This window comes from Branchiostoma floridae, chromosome 6, assembly GCF_000003815.2.
Source record: "Branchiostoma floridae strain S238N-H82 chromosome 6, Bfl_VNyyK, whole genome shotgun sequence".
Classification (NCBI taxonomy): domain Eukaryota; kingdom Metazoa; phylum Chordata; class Leptocardii; order Amphioxiformes; family Branchiostomatidae; genus Branchiostoma; species Branchiostoma floridae.
The window spans coordinates 18551127-18574865 of NC_049984.1; the positions used below are offsets into that span (position 1 = coordinate 18551127).

The 23739-nt window shown below is 42.2% G+C and overlaps 4 protein-coding genes across 4 annotated transcripts; 3 read left to right on the plus strand and 1 right to left on the minus strand.

Annotated features, from left to right (window-relative positions):
* Positions 1 to 246: 246 nt before the first annotated feature.
* LOC118417990 lies at positions 247 to 2349 on the plus strand. The gene is made up of 4 exons (XM_035823779.1): positions 247 to 827; positions 989 to 1134; positions 1286 to 1847; positions 2302 to 2349. Exons 1-3 carry the CDS (start codon positions 611 to 613, stop codon positions 1742 to 1744), a joined length of 822 nt encoding a protein of 273 aa, XP_035679672.1. The 5' UTR covers positions 247 to 610; the 3' UTR covers positions 1745 to 1847; positions 2302 to 2349.
* On the plus strand, positions 2343 to 3534 carry LOC118417991 (alpha-N-acetylgalactosamine-specific lectin-like). Its single transcript, XM_035823780.1, has 2 exons — positions 2343 to 2706; positions 2873 to 3534. The coding sequence occupies exons 1-2, from the start codon at positions 2418 to 2420 to the stop codon at positions 2938 to 2940; spliced, it is 357 nt and encodes a 118-aa protein (XP_035679673.1). The 5' UTR covers positions 2343 to 2417; the 3' UTR covers positions 2941 to 3534.
* Positions 3535 to 10927: 7393 nt separating this feature from the next.
* Positions 10928 to 19486, minus strand: LOC118417633 (probable D-lactate dehydrogenase, mitochondrial). The gene is made up of 12 exons (XM_035823246.1): positions 19276 to 19486; positions 18567 to 18682; positions 17844 to 17985; positions 16648 to 16789; positions 16069 to 16228; positions 15484 to 15589; positions 14821 to 14914; positions 14014 to 14142; positions 13254 to 13381; positions 12705 to 12795; positions 12432 to 12543; positions 10928 to 11889 (listed from the first exon to the last, which is right to left on the minus strand). The coding sequence occupies exons 1-12, from the start codon at positions 19354 to 19356 to the stop codon at positions 11718 to 11720; spliced, it is 1473 nt and encodes a 490-aa protein (XP_035679139.1). The 5' UTR covers positions 19357 to 19486; the 3' UTR covers positions 10928 to 11717.
* Positions 19487 to 19802: 316 nt separating this feature from the next.
* On the plus strand, positions 19803 to 23475 carry LOC118417634 (60S ribosomal protein L14-like). The gene is made up of 5 exons (XM_035823248.1): positions 19803 to 19920; positions 21055 to 21156; positions 21703 to 21891; positions 23118 to 23171; positions 23361 to 23475. Exons 1-5 carry the CDS (start codon positions 19888 to 19890, stop codon positions 23415 to 23417), a joined length of 435 nt encoding a protein of 144 aa, XP_035679141.1. The 5' UTR covers positions 19803 to 19887; the 3' UTR covers positions 23418 to 23475.
* Positions 23476 to 23739: the final 264 nt, after the last annotated feature.

Genomic DNA, 23739 nt, shown 5'->3' on the forward strand with positions numbered 1-23739 from the left:
TATACTAGTAGTATAGGGCGTGCTGTACCCAAAACTATGTTCCATACATAACGGCATTTTCTTTGCAAACGCACCCGGGCAGAGCCTAGCTAGTCCTACTGTACAAGAACAAATTCTTCATTCTTGTACATGTACCTCCATTGGGAGGTTGGCGGCTTTGCGCCAGAAGATGTGGTAACAAAAATCTAGCCGATCAAACGGCTCCCCTGGCGCCCATGATTATATTGCACCGTTTTGTACTCCACACACCTGACAGTATTTTGAAATTATCAATCGATAAACAAACAAAACACTGTTGCATATCTTTAAAGTATTATTATTCTAAAACCTTCAAAATGCCGTTCTCTGTTACCATGTACAATATTTTCCATGTTTCTACCTCGACCTCCTACCCCAAAAGTTTAGTCCTTCTCAGTTTCCCAGAAAATTGGTCTGCCTCTTGCAGAAAAACAAAATGCCATCTTTAGCTCGCACGTCATGCCGCGTCATCCCTCCTAATATGGGCAAAGATATCCTCACTTCTTCAGACATATCATGGCATATTAATCCATATTCAATCACCTTGACGTTGGCTGCTGTATTATTGGTTTCTTGACTGTACAGTACAGTCATGTACGCGCAAGCAGAGCCGGTCCGGTCGCCTTTCTCGCGCCCTGACAGCGGCCAAACCAGCGGGCCACCGTCCCAGTCCCCTCCTGTCCATCAGGGCGGTTCCCGCGGGCGTGTCCGCCATAGTAACGACAAGTGGCAAGGAGACCAAGAAAAGTCTTCAGACACGTACGAAGAAGCCGAGGCAGTGAAACGTTATGCCACGTACACGTCTGCAGGTAGCCGTCGGTTTTGTAACTTGCCTTATAATAGGAATACATGTTTCTTAGCATTTGGACAATAAGAAGACACAATATCATGTAGAGATGGCGAATAATCACTTTCTTCTCATTACTTATTTTACTACTGTGTAACTGAGACAAATATGTATTTCTCATAGACCGCACATACCCGGATGGAGCAAGCGGCCGCCGTGCCCGCTGTAGCTTCATCCACTCTCACCGTAGCTACTTGGCCGCTGGCATTGCCGTGCTGTTAAGTCTGGTTGCCGTGGGATTGGCCCCTCTCACTGTCATGAATAAGGAGGTAAACACACTTTTGTACCACAAAGATATTTTCAAACATCTTTGCTGCAGTGTGTCTGTTGTTCTTGTTTAGAAATTACCAACACGGAACATGCTGCTGTTATTCCTTCGATTTTCCAGCTTATGTTTGATGCTCTGACTTTCGTCTTTAGGAAATAAGTCAACTGTCCGCTACTGTTGAAACCTTGAAGCGCGACCAAGACGACATGCGCCAACTGTCCGCTACTGTTGAAGCCTTAAAGTTAAAGCGCGACCGAGACGACATGCTCCAACTGTTCGCTACTGTTGACGCCTTGAAGCGCGACCGAGACTACATGTCCACTACTGTTGAAGCCTTGAAGCGCAACCAAGATGACATTCGCCAACTGTCCGCTACTGTTGACGCCTTGAAATGTAACCAAGACGACATGTCCACTACTGTTGACGCCTTGAAGCGCGACCGAGACTACATGTCCACTACTGTTGAAGCCTTGAAGCGCAACCAAGACGACATGTCCACCACCATTGACGCCTTGAAGCGCAGCCAAGACGACATGTCCACCACTGTTGACGCCTTGAAGCGCAACCAAGACGATATGTCCACCACTGTTGACGCCTTGATGCGTGACTAAGACGACATGTCCACCACTGTTGACGCCTTGAAACTCGGCCTGGACAATGAGCGAATCGCCGCCCTGGAGCAGCGTCTTCACGAGATGAGTAAGACGCCAGGTAGTAAGTTGGGTTTTCCTTCTTATGTGTATTGCTTGTCATGGTGTATTGAACAATATCATTTGTTTAGAAACGTGAAAATCTGTGGTACTATCATTATTCCATCAAACGATATTATTTACTTTACCAATATTTCATGTGCAGTTTTTTTTTCATTAATAGATAAAGTACATCTTATTTCCATCAATACATATAATGCACTTACATTACTTGTGTACATACCTGATGTCATGTTTTAACATAGTGTTTTACTGTCTCGTTTTGGTTATTAGTTATGCTGATATATATATTGAAATATATTGAAACTACACAATGAAACTACACAATCTAATGGAGAAGTATGGTAATCTAAATGTAATGTGCAATAAATGTAATGATTTGTTAGTGATGGAATTCTAGAACATTTTAAAGATCACAAGTCTCTATTCCTTCTTCTTACCTGACCAATATTTTCCAGCATCTTGTCCTAAAGGTTACACAGTGTTCCGTGGAATCTGCTACAAGGCCTTCAACACAACAAAGACCTTCAGCGATGCGGCCGCGGCCTGTGGTAAAGACGGCGGCACCCTCGCCATGCCCCGAGACGCTGAGACCGACGCCTTCCTGATCTCCTTGTACAAGTCCGTAAGCGACAGGGGGAAATTCTGGTGGTTCGGCCTGCACGATCAGCGCGAAGAGGGAAGCTTTGAGTGGGTGGATGGTTCTGCACTTGGGACCTACAGCCCCTGGGCTTCGGAACAACCAGACAACTATGGGGGAAGCGAAGACTGCGTTCATTATTCCTCATACTGGACAACAAAAGAAAAGTGGAACGACGCCAGTTGCACCTCGGTGTTTTACTTCATATGCCAGGCTGTTCCAGGTACTGGTTCTAACCGCACCATTTCCTGACACCCTTCCATCTAGTATTTATATATTTATCGGTTAGATAGACCATCGATACTCTTGTTCTAAACCATGTCAAAACACATCAGTCTGATCACTCCTCATCCCATCTCATCCCTGCCAATTTTGTTCATTGTTTCCAGGACGTCCGAAGGCGACAGGCGGAACTCTCACCACCACTGTACAGCGGCTCTCCGACCATCCGCAGTAAAACTGACCAGCAGAACGTGAAACCTGGAATTGTAGCAACAGAGAGAATCAGAACATGGAGTAGAAATCAACAAAAGAAATAGTGAATGTGCACCAAAGCAATGGATCACTTATTGTACAATAGTAGACGGGCATTAGTTTTCACATATGTAAAGGATGTCTTCGCATAAACCAGGAGTTCTTTTACACGAAACACGCTCTAGAAAGGGAAAAGCTTCTGGTTTGCCTGTTTCTTTCGCATCTCGTACAAAATGCTAAACAGACAGTACAAAGAAAATGTAAGCATAACTTGACTAATAGTAATAATACGTAAACTCCGCTGTTTCACAACAGGCAAACTTCCTTTTGTTGTAGTAGAAATCAAAAGCAGAAGTGGCCGCTTGTATTTATTATTGGAGGATCCTTTGTAACAAGCCTGAACCAAGTTATAGAGTTTTCTGAATACGTTTAAGAAATTGTCGAGTCGAAAACTAACAGAAGAAATAGTGAATGGGCATCTAGTTGTTCTCCAAAGTCTGTAGACTGTGGCTCATTTGAGCCTGGAATACTGAAGAAGCCACATTGATTAAACCGGTTTGTGTAACACAATGAATAAAAGTTGCATTGTAAACGGGAAACTCTGTGGCTCCAACTGTCTTACTGGGGGGTGACTGTGAGGAGAAAGATGTTGATAAGCGTGGATATTAGTTCCAGCTCTCCCGGTTATACGAGTTATACAACCTTTTCTATAAAATAGTTATCCAATCTTTGGATACTGACCAGTAAAACCACACAAGGCATGAATGAGCAGTGCTGATGAGTTTGAGCTGAATGTGACTTATTACCTGCATGTATGCAGGTATGGTTTTGATGCTAGTGGAAACTTTTCGGTAGCCGGGGATGTAGGGCGCTGTATCTCGTGAACGGATGGTGCGAGCACGACGATTTTTGGTACGTGGGTTGGGGGTGGTAGCCTGACACTCAGGTGTGATTTTGGGCCTCCTGGCGCTTGACCTTGACATTGAAGGTGGCATTTTTGGTGTTTTTGGGGCACTTTTGGCGCTGTGTGTCCGAAACGATACGCGCGATTGCGACGATTTTTGGTGCATGGGTGGGGGGTTGTTGCCTGTTGCCTAGGATTGACTTTGGGCCTTGTCGCGTTTGAACTTGACCCGGCAGGTCGAATTTTGTGTCCGGGAGGGGTGTTTCCGGAGTTATATCTTCTGAACGGCTGGTGCTGGCGCGATGATATTTGGCACATGTGTCGGCGGTGGCTGAATAATGCTCAATTTTGATTTTGGCGCCCTTGGTGCTTGAACTTGACATTTTAGGTTACCTTTTGTGCGGGCTCGGGGCGTGCGCTGTATCTCCGGAACGCAAGCTGCCATTGTGTTGCCATTTGGTATGTGAGTTGTTTGTGGTGTCCTGGTGGTCAGGTTTGATTTTGGGCCTCCTAGTGCTTGAACTTGATACTGTATAGGTTGACCCTGTTTTAGTGTGGTTGGGGCATCCTCCCAATATCTGCTTGGTTTTAAAAACAGATTATGGTTGGGCGTAGAACCATCATCTGGCCTGGGCCACCTTCAATGTATCAGGTTACTTAGTGGCACTGACAGTTTGCCAGATGACGGGAGTGTGCCAGATTATATATCTGTTGGTCAGGTATAATTGGAGTTTGCTTATTACTCTTTGTGGTGTTTCTAGAGCTGTATAGTACTGAGTTTTAAGTTCCGGTACAAGTTCCTTTACCCTGTTGGCAATCATGGTTGAACTTGAACTTAAACAGAAGAAGATGCAATTTTCTAATGTGGAGGAGAACTGTATAGAGTGTGGGCATAAGAGAAAGGTATGTGTATGATTTGTCCTGTGTTTCTTTTTGTTTCTTTGGTAATGCCATTTCCATACTGTATACAGGTAATTTGTTGTTTTGGGCTAGTCATATTCGCTTGGTTTTTGGGCCTGCTTAATCTATGGTATAGGCAGGGTTAAGTGGTGGAGGCTTAGCTTTGTTCTGTTTTAAATTCAGTATCGTTTGTTGCATTTTGTCGCGGCAAATATATGATGAAATTCCCCTTCTAAGCAACTGCTCATTGGTTTGTGGGGATGTTTGCTGGGTGTTTGCTTTGACTACAACAGCTTCTGAACTTTTCAAAGCTTCCATTGCCAGCAGCTTGCCATCTATAAATGGGATTGACAAGGACATTTTTCATAGTAAATTATGCTGTTAAATTTGGCTTAGATACTACAGGAGATTTAGGTTTGGGTTGGATGGATTGAATGAAAATATCATACCACCCTGGGGACAAACTGTTGCTGCTGCATGGGGGCTACCACTATTCATGTTGTCTAATGTCTATGGAACTACAGATAAAAGTATCATTGGTCAAATTATGCGAGTAACATTCCGATGTCAAGTGAATAACACCCCAGAAATAAATCTTTAATGAATATCATTGGAAGAACACAAACCAAGGAGACTTAGCAGCTGCATTAGGTCAGTACATTGAAATAGGAAGATATTAGTATATCATGTGACAGAGTAACTACATGTGCATGGGCCATCTGAGACAAAAAAAGGTAGCGTCTCAACAACTTCAAAGTACTGTGGTTGGTTACATACTTAAGAAATCCAAAATAAGTAATGTTCATCCCTGTCCAAACTTACAAATTCAGAAAATGGAATTTCAGAGTCAGACTTTTGCATGGTGCACAACCAACACAGTAAAAAGCTCATTTTTCCAACCACGTACCACAGACAAAAAGGCAAAAATACACAATAGGTCTACAGAAACCCAATGCATTTCATGCAGGCCTGAGGTCTACGAACTCTTGTTTTAGTAGATTTGCATGGCTATTTTATAGTATAGGGCGTGTTGTACCCAAAACTATGTTCCATACATAATGGCCCTTTCTTTGCAAACGCGCCCGGGCAGAGCCTAGCTAGTCCTACTGTACAAGAACAAATTCTTCATCTCTTGTACTTCCATTGGGAGGTTGGCGGCTTTGCGCCAGAAGATGTGGTACCAAAAATCTAGCCGATCAAACGGCTCCCCCTGGCGCCCATGATTATATTGCACCGTTTCGTAATCCACACACCTGACAGCAGTTTGAAATTATCAATAGATAAACAAACAAAACACTGTTGCATATCTTTAAAGTATTATTATTCTAAAACCTTCAAAATGCCGTTCTCTGTTACCATGTACAATATTTTCCATGTTTCTACCTCGACCTCCTACCCCAAAAGTTTAGTCCTTCTCAGTTTCCCAGAAAATTGGTCTGCCTCTTGCAGAAAAACAAAATGCCATCTTTAGCTCGCACGTCCTACCGCGTCATCCCTCCAAATATGGGCAAAGATATCCTCACTTCTTCAGACTTATCATGGAATAATAGTCCATATTCAATCACCTTGACATTGGCTGCTGTACTGTTTGCCTGTTGTCTGTACAGTATAGTCATGTACGAGCAAGCAGAGCCGGTCCGGTCCCCTTTCTCGCGCCCTGATAGCGGCCAAACCATCGGGCCGCCGCCGCCCCAGGCCCCTCCTGTCCATCAGGGCGGTTCCCGCGGGCGTGTCCGTCATGGCAACGGCTCTTCTGACAAGTGGGAAGGAGACCAAGAAAAGTCTTCAGACACGTACGAAGAAGCCGAGGCAGTGAAACGTTATGACACGTACACGTCTGCAGGTGGCCGTGACGGTTTTGTAACTTGCCTTAGGAATACATGTACTAGGGGTGGGTACACGGTACAAAACCGTTTTTTTTCCTTATTGGACCGGTCCAGAAAAACTGGACCTAAAAGAAATCGATGGACCGGATGTTGGACCTATTGAAAATGAGCAGATTATATGATAAGGCATTCACACGTTTCGGGGCTTACAAGTCGAGGAAAATAACAAGAGCGAAGTAGAGTAGAGTCTATAGTCATTTCTACCAAGTTTTACAGTCAATCGTGCAGAGGTAGTTAACCTTTTAGGATTCTAAAACGCCAGTGGGAGTCGAATACTCCACAAAACAGATTTCTTTGTTGCGAAATGGATCGTCCATTTGAGGTTCGTCCATTCACAAGTCCTGAAATACTGAAATCAGGTCCAGGTTCAGGTCCAAACCTGGACCTGATCCTCTGGACTTGAACCGGACCTAGACCTGAATTTTCTGTACCGGTACCCACCCCTAACATGTACCTTGGCATTTTTTCATTCGCCAAGAAGGTTATATTTTGGGTAGCGTTTGTGTGTATATGTGTGTGTTTGTTTGTAGAAGATCACCATAACTCGAGAATGCCCGGATGGATTATATTGATATTTGGTATGTGGGTAGGTCTTGATGAGACCTGGGAACGATGAGATTTTGGGCCCCCTAGCGGACTGTTACGGTACTGCAGCTGAACTTTATGGTTTGATATCTCGAGTTCTGGACTTGCTGCGGCTATGAATTTGATGCTGAGAGCTAGTGGTATAGGTTTGGGCCCCCAAGCGGCTTGTTTTGTAACTGCAGGGCAGGTTTAGTATCAGACTTTAAAAGGGTTGACGGATTGTTATAATTTTTTGTATGTGGATAGCTTATGTAATGCTTCATATAATTACATATTTATTATGCAAATCGCAAGCTAATTTGCATAATTAATTGGGAAATTGTCTTAACACGCTCAGTTCCATTATAGGACCATTGCAACAAGTGACATTTGTAACTGAGAAAGAGAAGAATATTGATAGATATATATTATGCTAAAAAAGACCCAATTTGTATGATTAATGTTCAACGATGTTCACTTGTACATAACTTCCAAATGCTACAAGTAAGAAGTTCTTGTCATTTACCACTCTGACATTTTCTCATTAATTATAATTATGCATCGTTAAACATTGATTATACAAATGAAGTCCTCATTTGCATAAATTATAAGAAAATCTTTCTTAACATAGATTGTGTGCGTCTGTTGTTTGGTGGAGAAAATGATCAAGTAATGTGATTTATGCAAATGAGAGCCTTATTTGCATAATTAATGACAAACACAAATAATACAGCAGTTGTAAAAGATAGAATCATTTGGCGAAGGTATGGAGTCGTGGAACTCTAGTTTTTTTCCTATTTTGCTCTTGGACAGACGAGGACAATGTGGCACTGCACTCAAGTTTTGTAACTTATATTAACAGTGCTACATACACGATAGTCTTTTACCTCCCTGACCGAAGTTAGATATACCCATTCATACACCTGGGTGTAGTGAGGAAGGTCGTGTGAAGTGCCTTTCCCAAGGGCACAAAGTCGGGGGCACGGCGGGGATCGAACTCAGAACCTCTAGTTTCCGAGCCGAACGCTCTACCAGTTACGCCACGCCCGACGCTACCTTAGCATTTGGACAATAAGAAGACACAATATCATGTAGAAATGGCGAATAATCACTATCTTCTCATTACTTATCTTACCATTGTAAATAAAACTGTGACAAATATGTATTTTTCATAGACCGCACATACCCGGATGGAGCAAGCGGCCGCCGTGCTCGCTGTAGCTTCATCCACTCTCACCGTAGCTACTTGGCCGCTGGCATTGCCGTGCTGTTAAGTCTGGTTGCCGTAGGATTGGCCCCTCTCACTGTCATGAACAAGGAGGTAAATATACTCTTGTACCACAAAGATATTTTCAAACATATTTGCTGTGTCTGTTGTTCTGTTTAGAAATTACCAACAAGGAACATGCTGGTGTTATTCCTTAAATTTTCTAGCTTATTTATGATGCTCTGACTTATGCTCTGACTTTCGTCTTTAGGAAATAAGTCAACTGTCAGCTACTGTTAAAGCCTTGAAGCGCGACCAAGACGACATGCGCCAGCTGTCCGCTACTGTTGACGCCTTGAAGCGCGACCGAGACGACATGTCCACTACCTTGAAGCGCAACCAAGACGACATGTCCGCCACCATTGACACCTTAAAACGCAGTCAAGACAACATGTCCGCCACCATTGACGCCTTAAAGCGCAGTCAAGACAACATGTCCACCACTGTTGACGGCTTGAAGCGCGACCGAGACGACATGTCCGCCACTGTTGACGCCTTGAAGCGCAACCAAGACGACATGTGCCAACTGTCCGCTACTGTTGACGCCTTGAAGCGCGACCGAGACGAGATTTCCACCACTGCTGTCGCCTTGAAGCGCGACCGAGAGAGCATGTCCCCCACTGTTGACGCCTTGAAGCGAGATCTGGACAAGGAGCGAAGCCGAACCGCTGCTTTGGAGCGAGGTCTTCACGAGATGAGTAAGATGCTGCGTTAGTTGCAATGTGTGCTATTTGTGATGATCTATTTGCCAACATCATAAGAATGGAAGGGCAAAATTTGGGGAACTATCATTATTCCATTGCACAATATTATCATTATTCCTTCATCAATAGTACATATAGCTGCAGAATGATTTGCATCAATAAATAGAGTCCGTATTCACAACCACAGTCATGTCCTCACCAAAGTTTCAATGAGGGTTTCTTAACATTGTGTTATTTTTTAACAGAGTAGAAATCTATATTGATGCCACTAATAATCAATAATGGTACATATGTGACATGTTTCACAAGAAACGGTAATGTTACATGTGTATGGAATGCTGTCCTTGTATGTTAAGACTAACTGTAGTGTAATGATTTGTTTTGGTCCGGGAATTCTAGAACATTTTCAATATCACCAAAGTCTGTTGTTGACTCAATTTTTTCCAGTTCCTTGTCCTAAAGGTTACGCAGTGTTCCGTGGAATCTGCTACAAGGCCTTCGACACACACAAGACCTTCGGCGATGCAGCCGCGGCCTGTGGTGAAGACGGCGGCACCCTCGCCATACCCCGAGACGCTGAGACCAACGCCTTCCTGATCTCCTTGTACAAGTCCGTGAGCAGCAATCATGACTACTGGTTCGGCCTGCAAGATCAGCATGAAGAGGGAAGCTTTGAGTGGGTGGATGGTTCTGCACTTGGGACCTACAACTCCTGGGCTCCGGGACAACCGGACAACTATGAGGACAACCAAGATTGCGTTCGTTACGACGCATACTGGGTGTGGAAAGACAAGTGGAACGACTCTCGATGCGAACAGCAGATTTACTTCATATGCCAGACTGTTCCAGGTACTGCCTTTGGCGGTACCATATTCTGACACCCTTCTGTCTAGTAAACATGACACTGTTGATATCATACAACCTTTCTCCATAAAAAAAATTCGCCCTGTCAAATGTACATATATCTAAGTCATGGTCCCCGCTATCCCTATCTTCAGTTTGCTCGCCCTCGGTTCGGCACTAGGGGTGGGTACCGGTACAGAAAATTCAGGTCCGCTTTAGGTCCACAGGATCAGGTCCAGGTTTGGACCTGAACCTGATTCAGTATGTGAGAACTCGTGAATGGACGATACTCAAAACAATGGTCCATTTCACTACAAAGAAATCTGTTTTGTGTAGTATTCGACTCCCACTGGCGTTTAAGAATCCTACAAGATTAACTGCCAAAGAACTATTGACTGTAAAAATTGGTAGAAATGACTAAAGACTCTACTTCACTCGTTATTTTCTCGACCCGTAAGACCCAAAACGTTTCAATGCCTGATCATATAATCTGTCCAATCTGTCCAACATCCGGTCAACCAATTTTTTTCAGGTCCGTTTTTTCTGGACTGGTCCAATGAGAAAAACCGGTTTTGTACCGGTACACCGTACCGGTACGCACCCCTATTTGGCACCTGTAGCTTGAACTACAGCTTATTCTCTCAAGGCTGACGCAACAGCCCAGCATGTAGCTGCGGGTGCCGGTCCGTATCAGTCGTCCATTACTTACTCTACTGCCCAAACTACACCAACAAACGGTCAATGACGTGCTTTCAATTACTTTATGTCATATATCATTTAAGTCATACACATCATTTCAGTTCACCTGTTTTAAGTTGCGTCCATATTCTCTTGCGATATTGTCTGTACATGTACATAGGTGAATCAATATGTGTGGAGAGAAAAGGATTCCACACAAAGTACACATACAAATTTTACTCTCTTTATTTACATATTATTAGGTTATTGAATGAATTCTTATTTCAAAGTATTGAAAAAAAAAGGTACAAACAAAACAGAATGTAGGAGAAAAAAGTTCAAAATGTCCACTAAAGGTACAGAATCTGATGTACCAATATATGGTAGGTCTCATTACCAACACTATTCAAGCTCTGATTTGAACTCCAATACCATGTACAGTTTAAAATGCCTTTAAAGGCACATTGATACTCAATTATAACATACAAATGCAGCAATAAATATAGCACATCTAATTACACATATCATCAATTCATTATTATTTCTGCAATCTTAGCACGACTGATGCCTTAAAATGATATTGCACTCTGCCATTGTGTTTCTAATTCAAGCACATTACCTTAAAAGATATGTCCAATGCACTACCTCACCATCAGCGGTTGAAACCAAAGCATAACAAAAGTATTCAATAAAACAGTGTGGGTAAAATGCTCTACAGAGAGCTTATTTCAGATACAAATTGACAGGTTATTTTACACCCATTTTTGTAAGTTTTTTCAAGCATAGCCAGACATTACTGCAAAAATGATGCTGAAGCATGCAGCTGTTACACATACTGCTTAAGGCCACACCTGGAAGTACTGTACAAGATACAAACAAATCTGGGTAAAATCTGAAATTAAAGTATTCACTTGTGTAAAACTATGTGACTTCCCTTGTTTTCATGGTTGTTTTCTAGTTCAGCACTTTCCAAATTTGACCACCCACAAATCACTTAACTGGCTATGTGTTTTGTTACACAGGGATGACTTTCTCTGGGTTCATGATGTTTTTAGGGTCCAGCGCACGTTTCAGTGCTTTCATGACGCTGAATGTTCCCTCTCCCATCTCCTCCCGCAGTAGGTGGCGCTTCCCCAGTCCGATTCCGTGCTCCCCGGTACACGTCCCTCCAACGGCTAGAGCTCGTCTGCAGAGAAACAACACTCTAAATCTTACCTGTAATGTTGCAAGTTGCTAGAAAGGTTCCTTGCAATTTTGAAAAACATTCTGCTAAGATAGCCTCCTTCATAGACTTTGAACGGGGCTTGGTTTTATTGGGGGTGGGTGTTTTTTTCCCTAGTTTCAAAATTGGATAAGATTCTCTAATGCCAGGAAAGGGAGTTTGCCCTGAAAAGTACTTTGCAGGGCGAACTGGCAAACTCCTTCCTCAGCAAACTCCCTTTTCCATTTGAGAACCTAAGCCAACTTTGAAACTAGCAAAGCACCCACCCACCCCCTGTTAGGCCCTAACATAAGAGCCAGCCCCACTCAAATTCTGCAAAGGTACCTACTGTTAAGAAGAGTCCTTCCCTGTGTGATGGATCAAACATATTTAATATTAGTTTGTTCTGATGCAGCTTGTACCTACTGTACAATACTAAAATGTGTTACACCTTTAGGCAGATTACAAGCTGTGCAATACATATGAGCCAACAGATGGGTAGAGTCCGTAAGACTCAGACAGCCTACCTCGCCATGCGTTCATGTAACACGTGCGCCTCCTCGATTTGAGCTGGGTCATTTGGATCAATGGTCAGGATACTGTGGAAGTTCCCGTCACCTACATGGCCAACTATTGGTCCTGTCATAGTGGGATAACAGAAATCAGTTTTGTTGTATTCCTAGCTAAACAAATTCCTCACCGTACAGTGGAGGAAAAGCACCTCTAGACTAGAATGCATTGAACATACATAGAATTCCTATTAATAAAGCAAAAGGAACACTTCTAATGCAAATGATCACCTATGAGGGATGACTTGCTGATGTCCTCTTTAGTTTCAACGATGACCTCCGGTAGTCTAGAGATTGGAACACAGACATCCGTGGCACAGCCCTGGAGATGTATAGTTCACATCATCACACTTACAGCCTGAGAACTTTGACTTTATTTGAATTGTGACAGGGACAATACAATGAGAAAATGATCTTGTATGTGTTTGTGGTCATTCCTACTACCACTTGGTACACACATACTATTGCAGTGCTTGAAATACTTCTTTCAGCCAAAAGTCAAAAGGTAGATTGCCGCATCAACAAGTTATTACTTTCTTCAAATCAGCTACTTATCCATTATCTTTTCTTCCAGTAACTACTTATGTTGAAGAAATAAATATAAAAGCTTATTTGCACATTTGTGGGGGGAAAAGCGGTGTTCTATTTATAACTGCAAAATTTTAGGTTCTGCACTGCACTACACGGTTTTGAATTAAGTTGCGCCAAGCAAAATGTGGTTTTGTTTGCAAGTGGTATTTCAAGCACTATATTCAAAACATAAAAACCCTTGAGACTGACCTTTGACCCAGGCTTGAGCGCCAGCGCAGCATACCAGGCGTTGTGTCGTGCCGACCACAGCTTCTTTTTGTCAGCAGGGTCTGATGCCATCTGGAAGTCTGACCCCTCATTCATCTGTGCAATCTCAGCTGGGAAAAACAAAAATATTCATTCTATATCCAAGTCCCTGTTTTGAGGAGAGTCACACTTTTAAAGAATTAACCATACTACCTGTATAAAAAACATTAGGGATATGCTACAGTGTGAGTGGATCAAACCTATACACCTATCTCATGCGGTGGCCATGAGTTCAATAAAGCAAACATAAGACTGTCCATCATAATTGGCAGTTAAACCAATGATAGCCTGCCAATAAGGAAAGTGAGCAATAAGAGAATGGCTGCATGTCTGTCAAATATTTGCATTAGTATGTTTTTTTTTGCATCTCTTAACGGACTGTGGGATCAGTCTATGCTACCCTAAATTGCTACATCTTTCCGTGCATAACGCTAGTTATAATATTTATTATTTGATCTTATATTGTGAAAATGTGTGTGGTTTGGGGAAAACTAAATGGGAGCTGATTTTAGAAATAAGTTTTGTCTGTTTGCTTCATTGACCTAGTTTTTGATCTATGATGGCCGCCATGTGAGTAAGGTGTATTGGGCTTACCCAGCTTGTGCTTGTGAAAAAAAAAACTGTGTTTTACGAAATAAATGTATGAGTCAGTTTTACCATTTGTGCCCCACAAACAAACAAAAGTGACCATCTTGACACTCACCCACAGCCTCTGCTTGGTCTGCCACATTCTTTTCTGAACCGTGGAACTCCAGGAACAGGGTGGGTGCCACGGGGTAGTCCAGCCCGCCAAACTTGTTACAGGCGTCCATCATCACATCATCTAGGAACTCTGAGGGGGAGGAAACATGATTTCATGATTTGAATCTCCAGAAATAGTTCCATCAACCTAGGTCATGGAGGAGCCACATCACAAACGAACAACTTTACAGAGACTTGCTATTAGTAAGCATAACGACAGCCAACCTCAACCAAAGGATGTGTCTAGCAGGGCATGTGATTTGACATGAAGAAAGCAGTCCTGCTCTGGCAACCGGATGAGCCCCACAGGCGTGGTCGCCCTTCTTTGACACTTAGAAAATTATTCAAGGAGGATACAGGTCTTCAGGTTGACGAGCTCTGCTCTGTCATGGTGGACAGAACTTTGTGAAAATTTTGGTATCACAGAGAATGAACTGAGCTGAGCTGAACTGAAGTAGATCAAAGGATTATTTAGGGTTTTATTGTACACAACCACGAAAGAAGCAGTGGGGAGCATATATATTATCCAGCACCTTCTAATAACGAAAAGTAGTCCTTACAAGGCCAAGGAATGCAGCAGACAAACTTATAATGGCAAGTAAACAATTACAATGTGTACTTATGAACAGGATGAAGTGGAGAAAGTTGAAGAAAGACTGATTGCAGCTGCATGAGTGTCTAGACCACTGCAGCAGCAGAACACAGTTGACTACTACTATGTATTTATCCATCTTTCTGAACGTGAAAGGAACTGTGCACGTGACCTCACCTATTCTGGCGATGGGGATGCCGCTCTGCATAGTCATGACTGTCGTGTCCACGGCAGCTTGAACCGAGGGGAACGAGCACACAGCTGCCATGATCTGTGAAACAGGAGCCATGTACTCAGGTCAGATTGAACCAATTGGTGAATAATTGGCAAATAGAAAAAAACAACATTCTTCTCTAGCCAAAAAATCATGTAATTTGACAATTAGGGGTGGGTACAGGTACAGAAAATTCAGGTTCAGGTCCGGTTCAGATCCAGAGAATCAGGTCCAGGTCTGGAGCTGAACCTGAACCTAATTCAGTATGTGATAACTTGTGAATACTCAGAACAATGGTCCATTCTGCTACAAAGAAATCTGTATGGTGGAGTATTTGAGTCCCACTGGAGTTTTAAAATCCGGCAAGGCTAACTGCCACTATACGATTCAACTGCAAAACTTGGTAGAAATGACAATAAACTCTTCTTCGCTCTTGTTATTTTCTTCAACCTGTCATCCCCAAAAGAGTAAATTTGTCATCATTTCACCTCTTCATTTTCTAATAGGACCAACATCCCGTCTACCACATTTTTACTAAGTCCAATAAGAAAAGACGGTTTTGTACTGGTACATTGTACGATGTACACCCATATCGACAACACAAGTGAAGACTTTCTGACACCCACAGTTTCTGGTATTCCAAATAGTCTGAGCGTCGCCTTGGTGATGATACCCAGCGTGCCCTCTGACCCCACATAGATGTTCGTCAGGTTGTAGCCTGCTGCAGTTTTCCTGCGGATGTACAAAGACATGAGCAGCCATTTCTTATTGAACCATACGAGAAGAGGTAAAGATCAGACAAAGGATGACAAAGATACAGATTATACAATGGCTGTCCTAAATAGTCCTGTCTCAGTAGCATGGACTTCTTCTGATATAGGATATGTTTTGCAGCCAAGTCCTGTAGTGCTACAGTGAGATTTGGAAGTCGAATAAAATTTTTACCTTCTTTTACCTGGTAAAGTATAGAGAGCTCATCATATTTCTGTAACCTAAAGTTTATCATTTCCAAAAGACCAGTACAGTAGAAGTCAGTTAATTGCACAACGGATTAACGCACACTTCTGTTAACTGCACAGAATCCCAAAATCCCAAACCGATGCGGTCCAGCTAGATAACTTCGCATTATTCACTGTCAAATAGGCCATGCAATTAAGCGTCTTCTACATTAGAACTTTGAATATCACATTAAAGTACAAATGGCGCCTTACTTTGTCCTCCTGTCCTTCCCGGCAGTGTTGATGATCGTTCCGTCTGGCAGCACGACCTCCAGGTTTATCACGTTCTCCCGCATCGTCCCGTACCGCACGGCGTTGGTGCCGGAGGCGCTGGTCGCCGCCATGCCACACAGCGAAGCATCTGCACCCGGATCTGTATCATTAGGAAAACTTAACTGTGTCAGGCCACAGCTATTGAACTTTTTGGTTCTTGAATTTAAAAGTATAATGCTTAATAATGCAAATCAGAATGAAATTCTGAGGAAGATTTTTTTTCTGGGAGTAAATATAGTCTGTTCTCATCTCATGTACTTACTACATTTTTTCTTCAATGTGCCTAGAGTTGCCTCTATCAGGCTCCGCAGATCGGTGGTCTAATTGTAGAAATTGGACAAATAGAGTCTATAGTACACTAGGGGAGTTGGCCAGCCAGACGATAATGGACAGAGGACAATGGATAAGTGAGTGAGTGAGTGGACGGCCGACTACCCTATAGCATACTATTGACTCTATCCAATTTCTACAATTAGACCATCGATCCTCAGAGCCAGACCCTACTTCTAACCCACCTACCTACAGGGAACCACAGGCCCGTGTCACGTAGGTAGGAGTTGAGTGCGTTCCTCGTCACTCCAGGCTGTACGCTCACATCAAAGTCTTCAGGATGGAGATCTAAGACCTGATCCATCCTGGTCAGGTCAAGACACACACCGCCCTGTACAGGACAAGGGGAATCTTTTAGACATCTTATACTTACGCCACCTGATTACCCCTGTACTGCTTAAATACAACGTTGTGGAGGCTTTGGTGCAATGCTCATGGAATGTTAAGATACTGAAAATACAAAATCTTCATAATGTAACAACATATTGCAGCAACAGTTATCACTTCATGAGCATAGAGCTAAGCAGTAAAAAATAACAGTTATTACTTATTACAACTGTGAACAAATCATATACTACTCTTTGTCAGTGATTAGTGATGGACCTTTACCTAACTACTGCTGACACTTCACTGTCACTGCTTGTCTCCCTCTCTCTTTTCATGTAGCTCTTGATAGATGATACACACACACAGACACACATATATGGACAGAGATGCAGATAGATACATTCATGTAGATAGACAGATGGATTAATAGAGGTGAGTGTGAATGAAGACTTGAAATGTCCTCCATATTTCTATATTTCTATCAACCATGATTTTCAGTCCTACCAATAACTTATTGAATAAAATTAAAATACACCAAGGCCACACTGATCTATTTTGTCGGTTCTCTGCCTTTCAAAGTGAAACGAAAGAGAACAAATTTTAACAGAGGCCAGGAAGAAAAACTTTAACTATATTCACCAAGGTAACGTAACAGACCTGCTACCTTCAAATTATATGCAGTGCTTCTAGCCAGCCTAGATTTTGAATTTAGAAATCCTGTTGAGCGCTGAAGGCGCAACGATCCTAGAGGGGTCCGGGGGCATGCTCCCCCTGGAAAATTTTGAAATCCAGACCCTCCTGCCATTTCCTGCATTTGAAGGGGCAAATTTTTCTTGGATCAATGGTATCTGTTGAAATATTTTTACTTGCCGATTTTGGTCCATCATAGAGGACGGAATGGGCAAAATTTTTGTGCGTCCCCAGCAGCAAATTAAAATTCCATCAAAGGACAGAAGGGCGGATGCTGGCTAGAACCCTGTTTTTCAGATCAGTGGTATGTTTTTTGATGCGAGAACAACAAAACAAATTGGTGTGGCCCATGAAAGACGAAAGCTTACCCTGGGCGCGCTGACACCCGACTCCAATCCTGTGCCCGTACCAAATGGAATCATGGGTACATTGTTGTCATAACAGATCCTGGCAACTTTGCTGACAGCGTTTGTAGTCTCCGGCCAGACAACGACATCAGCTGGTTGTGGCCTGTTCCATTTCGTTTTATTCAAAGCGCCGTTAGCAAGAACAAGCACAACAACAAAATAAACAAGCACACAAAAGCATAGATCCTAAGCCCTTTTTGGATAAACAAGACATAAGTTAGCAAAGGCTCTGCAAAATACATATATTGAATTTGCAAAATGCTAGCAAGCTGAATACATTATTGAAGCTGCAAGTACACTAGATGTTAATTTTAAAAGCAGCCTGTATCTATCTCAGTAGTACTGTGAAAATGAGATGGACCCTGGGCCCACTCAGCTCTTGTGTTGTTCACTGATCCACATGACATTTGTCAAGCCTGTCAAAGAAGGCTGAAAATTTACAATGTCCCACCCCAACCTCTGCTTGGAGATTACTGGAGGTTGACGACCTCAACTCGAGACATTTTTGTTAGATATTAAACCTAGAATCATGGCAACCAGGCTACAAAAAGATGTAACTTTAAAGGTTGAATAACGGTTGAACTGTACATAACTACATGAGAAATTCACATATATATCATAACAGTTGTATATGTACATGGGGAAAGTTGAATCATTATACTAGTAATTGAATTGATATATTACACGTGGTAAGACTCGTCCTTCCCATGCTGCTCCCTGACTGCGAATGATGTGGAGACGTTCTTCAGCCCGACCGCTGCGGACAAGGCTTCCACCAGGGTGTCAGGCAGACGGCACGTCTGAAAGGATGGGGAAATACATGAATGCTTAAGTTATAACGTTATCTGGAGACTTTTTCATTGCCATTACAGCAGCAGCCATAACATGGATCCACAGTACCCATTTCAGTCACATTTATTTTAATAGGCAGCAGAATTTTGACAATTTTGCTGTTGTTGTTGTTGACAGTTCCAACATTACCGCAAGATGATACAGATGCCTTTGACCAAATCCATAGGCCCCTCAGACTCCGTTTTCAAGTTGCTCTGACCAGATCAGCATCAGATTCCAATACCCAACATATTACTACTTGTGACCTTTAAAAGCCTGGTCATAAAAGGTGAGTTGAACTAGAAACAAGGACGAAATACAAAACGCCTTTGCTAGAATTTTTATAGAAACGACTGAAACTGACTTGTTGTTGTCATATGTAGAATCAAGCTGACTACAACAGCTTTGCAAAAGTACATTTGTGCCAAATTGCTATTTTCGTCCAACAGCATTGCGCACATAACGTAAGATCCCTATATGATATGTCACGTTAATAGTTGCAAAATATAACGTTATAACATAAACAGTGCGTCCTTGAACCCTAAAAAGCTCCCTTCCCTACCTCTGGAGTCCCAGGACAGTAGGTCCGACTGATGACCCCAGCCGGCCGGTACAAGCTGCCCACTACACGCAGGAAGTTCATTCCGACTTCACGTAATGGACGACACCTTGGACTTGGACTTGCAAAGAACTGAACTTCCGCAGTGCGCGCAGCTGGGGTGGACGTGCCAACCTATCTGGAGTACATGGACACTGACGCTTATTGGGAGGAATGATACCAAAATGGAAGCAAGGCTTTAGAAACTTTTCCTGTTTTGTAGACTGAAAAAAAATTATGACATATTCATGTATCTGAAGAATAAATCAGTTTTGATAATTCTTTTGAACTCTTATTTTATCACTTTTTTGTACGTTTTTTTTAATCAGCAGGGTTTCTGATGATACTGTAAACTGTGGTGCAGACATTCCTCCTAATAAAGAGGTCGTTGACTTATAAGGAGGTTAAAGGTTATAATGAACTTTTTAATAAAGATTATATTACTATTTTCATAATACACATGCAGTATGCATAATTGTTGATTTAGTCTGAAAACATGACTTATTGCAGAAATATGTTTAAAAGCTTCATTTTTCGCAAATAAATTATGAAAGTTCCCAGCGTGCTTTGCGGCCCATGCTCTTCCTTTCCGCCATCTTGCTGAAAATGGTGAGCATCTCCAGTAGATTTTTCACGTCAAAAATAGACAGAAAGAGCACATTTCACGCATTCTTCTGGCCTAGAAACATAGCATACCGTTGTTTGAATGTCACGGATCGTAATGGATGGATACAAGTTTGGCTATATTCCGTTCATTTGTTGAAAATTGTTCGTTTCTGTGGGACACCTCCATGCCATGCCGTATGCCGGTTGGGCCGTTCCAAAAAATAAATGTGGGGGGTGGGTTGAAGAGGTCAGATTTTACTGAGGGGGGGTCAAGGAAATCTTGGATTTGGATTTCGTTTGAACGGGGGGGTCAAGATAAGTCTGGATATGGGTTTTTCTACCAAAAAGTCAAGAAAATCTGGATTTGGATACTTTTACTCCTATCTCAGTTACAGTACTGTAAGGGCAAGGTTCTAGGATGAAAATTATGAGGGGGTAAGGTTACTCAGATGAAAAAAAAGGGGTATAAGAGGCATTTGGACCTCGGATGAAAGAAAGGGGGGGTTGGAGCTCTCGGATGAAATTAGAGGGGGGTCGAGGCACTCGGATGAAATTCAATGGGGGGGTCAGGCACTCGGATGAAATCCAAAGGAGGGGTGAAGCAATTGGAAAATCCAACCTCTTCAACCCCCCCTCCACATTTATTTTTTGGAACGGCCCATTACAACTTGCAACTGCAGCAGAAAGTCGACGTGGTTCACTCAAACTCCTAAAATTCACGTTTATACTAGAAGCACTTTTTTGCTATTTTTATGAGCCATAAAGAACTCTTCATCATTTTTGTGTTCCTAAGTGGTATGGTTATCAAATTTGACGATAACACTGGAAAATTCCACGTAAAAGATCAGTCTACTTACGACTTATGTTCACATGGTTTGTAAAAGCAAGGAGGATTTTCAACCTCCTTGGTAAAAGGTGATAATTCGTGTAAGAAAAGATATTAGGGTTTTTATTTGCAGTGCTTGTGTTAGCAATAGTACTTGGATAGGATCAAAATTATGCACGATACTATGTTTGTCATGTAGTAGTATGAATAATTTTGATGTGCAAATTGAACAATACAAAAGTGAGTTTTTTTAATGGTTTGCTACTTATACATGTTCCATTTTGACTGACGTGACGCTCTTTCATGTACAGGTGTACAGACGGTTTGTCGAGATCGGCCGTGTGGCCTTCGTGCGTTTTGGGCAGGATGAGGGCAAGCTGTGCGCCGTGGTCGACATTGTAGACCAGAACAGGGTGAGTAACTCCATGCAGTCAGCCATGTTGCAGAGGCAGAAAAAAGGCCTCTCATGTTTTTATTCAACTGTTGAGTCACAGCTGAAACATGTTACTAGTACTAAATACTCTAGTGTCAATCTTCAGGCAGTATGCAAAACTCATCAACATAAAAGATATGGATAAACTGTGACAGTCCTACTAATCACATTGTCGTCAGTGGCAATAAAAGTAATTTTTAGCAGAAAACTGCCTCAAGTCCGTTCAGATAAGTAAGCCAAGTGCTTCTAAACTCAAAGTACATGTACGTATGATTGAGAAATCGCACTTGTGCATTCTTACTGGGGCACTTCCCCTATTGTGGGGTATCTGCCATTCTTTGAATGCCAGAGTAAGGTTCCTTCTCCACCGAGACTGCTATCTACGTTTGCTTTCTCAACTAAAAAGGAACGACAGCTGACTTGTCATACAACCTTGATTTTTAACCACTAGGCTTAACTTGTAGACATCAAAGATGAAATATATACGGTAAAAATACCTTATGATAAAACTGATTCTTCTCTTCAGGCTCTTGTCGATGGCCCCAACATCCGCCGCCAGGCCATCAGCTTCAAGTTCCTCCACCTGACCCCAGTTGTGATCACCATCGGACACGGCTGCGGCACCAGCGCCGTGAAGAAGGCCTGGGAGAAGGAGGGTGTGGAGGAGAAGTGGCGCCAGTCCACCTGGTACAAGAAGCTCCAGATGAAGGCCACGGTACAGGCACATTTATGTTTCTTTGTGGCTGTATATAGATTTCTTTAAATCTTGATTTGTCTTGCAAGTGTCATGATGCAAGGTTCTAGCCAGTATCCGTCCTTCCATCCTTTGACGGCAGGGGACAGAAAAATGTTGACCATTCCGTCCTCTGTGACTGACAAAAATTGGCATGTAAAGATATTAAACAAATAAAATTTTGCAAATCTGCAGAAATTAAGTGTACTCTACTAGCAAAATTTTCTCCTCAAAATGAAAAAAATAGCATTTTGGTGGGTCTTTGATTTCAAAATTTTTCCAGCCCCCTCCTAGGACTGTCTTGTGGAAGCCTCTGCCGCTCAACAGGATTTCCATTCAAAATCCAGGGGACGAAAAAAATTCAGGCTGGCTAGAACACTGTCATAATGATATCCGATTGAAGAAGTATGATTATATAAACTATAAGGATACTCCCCAAACCATGCTACAAAACTTTGAAATTAAAAAAAAAGAACATGAGAAATTTCTCTTGGGCATTCTTACTGGGGCACGTCCCCTGTTGTGGGGTATCTGCCATTCTTTGAATGCCAGAGTAAGGTTCCTTCTCCACCGAGGCTGCTGTGTACGTTTGCTTTCTCAACTAAAAAGGAACGACACTCAACTTTCCATAGTACCTCTTTATGTATCATCATGTCCATTGGTGGTATTGCAGAGGATTAGCATAAAGTATGTTGCATATGAGATCCTTGCTTGATCATAAAGTCTTTTATGTTACAATGTAATATCCGTAGTAAACACACCATACCTTACCTTAGTCCATAGACATACTGGTACAGTGTACAAAATACTTTTCTGAGTCAGATTGCACAGTGTGCAACCTGGGGCAAAAACTAGGTTGCACAACTGAATTTCAAGTTGCACCACTGATTTCTGAAAAAAGGGTACAATACATACATACAAACATAACCTTTTACTATCATATTACTTATAAGCATGTTTGTTTTGAACTAAAAATCAAGTAACTTAAAAACAATAGTATCTATCATATTTGAAAATTACAAAATTGAGTTCTGAGGGTCAAAATTTTAGAAGTTAAGAAGTAAGTTGCACCAAACTAAAAGTGGTTGCAATGTGCAAGTGGTATTTTGCACGTTGCGGGTACCATCTGAGGTGGCAAATTCTCCTTGTGATTTTTGAATAGTAGAAGGCCTGCAACATATATTCTTATGTTTTGTTTTTCATTACAGAGAAAACAGCTCTCCGACTTTGACCGCTTCAAGTTGATGAAGGTCAAGCAAAGGGTAAGACATCAAATTAGATTGGAATAAGATTTGAAGATGACAAAATGCTGTTTGCATATTATAGTTTCTATCTTGTTTTATCATCTCATATCTGTTGATAGTAAGCATGGGTGGGGTTGATTTGAATGACATGTCTATGTAGTTCAGGTATGTCTGCTTTCTTGCTGAGTTTCTTTTGTTCTTCTTCAGCGTTCCTGGCTGATTAAGATGGAGATGGGCCGTCTGAAGAAGGCGCAGAATAAGTGAACATCACCAGGTCCAGAATATCTTTGGTAGACGCCAATAAAATCTTACTAAAAACACATGAACCTTGTCAAGTCATTTTTGTCTCAGCCACTTGGTTTGTAGAAACGGACTTTCCACTCACTCACTAGCCGGTTTAGCGTCCATTGTTCTCTGTCTTGCAGAGGTTGGACGTATCGTCAAGTCTTTAAAATTATACCCAGGAAAAGTGTAAAATGTATCTTGACTACAGTTATGCAGCTTATTAAGGTTATGAGTGAATTAAGAAAAATGGTCAATTTTGCATGGTCTTGCACCATACGCATTTCACATTTGTTGGACAAAG

What these genes read in the sequence shown, in the direction of transcription:
- LOC118417990 (XM_035823779.1), top strand. Translation starts at nt 611, where the DNA reads ATGTACGCGCAAGCAGAGCCGGTCCGGTCGCCTTTCTCGCGCCCTGAC. An exon ending in TGCCACGTACACGTCTGCAG is followed by an intron (nt 828 to 988) that starts GTAGCCGTCGGT and finishes TATTTCTCATAG; the next exon opens with ACCGCACATACCCGGATGGA. An exon ending in TCACTGTCATGAATAAGGAG is followed by an intron (nt 1,135 to 1,285) that starts GTAAACACACTT and finishes TTTCGTCTTTAG; the next exon opens with GAAATAAGTCAACTGTCCGC.
- LOC118417991 (XM_035823780.1), top strand. Translation starts at nt 2,418, where the DNA reads ATGCCCCGAGACGCTGAGACCGACGCCTTCCTGATCTCCTTGTACAAG. An exon ending in CATATGCCAGGCTGTTCCAG is followed by an intron (nt 2,707 to 2,872) that starts GTACTGGTTCTA and finishes CATTGTTTCCAG; the next exon opens with GACGTCCGAAGGCGACAGGC.
- LOC118417633 (XM_035823246.1), bottom strand. Translation starts at nt 19,356, where the DNA reads ATGAACTTCCTGCGTGTAGTGGGCAGCTTGTACCGGCCGGCTGGGGTC. An exon ending in CGGGTGTCAGCGCGCCCAGG is followed by an intron (nt 16,790 to 17,843) that starts GTAAGCTTTCGT and finishes TGTCCTGTACAG; the next exon opens with GGCGGTGTGTGTCTTGACCT. An exon ending in GGGAAGGACAGGAGGACAAA is followed by an intron (nt 15,590 to 16,068) that starts GTAAGGCGCCAT and finishes GTACATCCGCAG; the next exon opens with GAAAACTGCAGCAGGCTACA.
- LOC118417634 (XM_035823248.1), top strand. Translation starts at nt 19,888, where the DNA reads ATGCTCTTCCTTTCCGCCATCTTGCTGAAAATG. An exon ending in CCGCCATCTTGCTGAAAATG is followed by an intron (nt 19,921 to 21,054) that starts GTGAGCATCTCC and finishes TTTCATGTACAG; the next exon opens with GTGTACAGACGGTTTGTCGA. An exon ending in TGATGAAGGTCAAGCAAAGG is followed by an intron (nt 23,172 to 23,360) that starts GTAAGACATCAA and finishes GTTCTTCTTCAG; the next exon opens with CGTTCCTGGCTGATTAAGAT.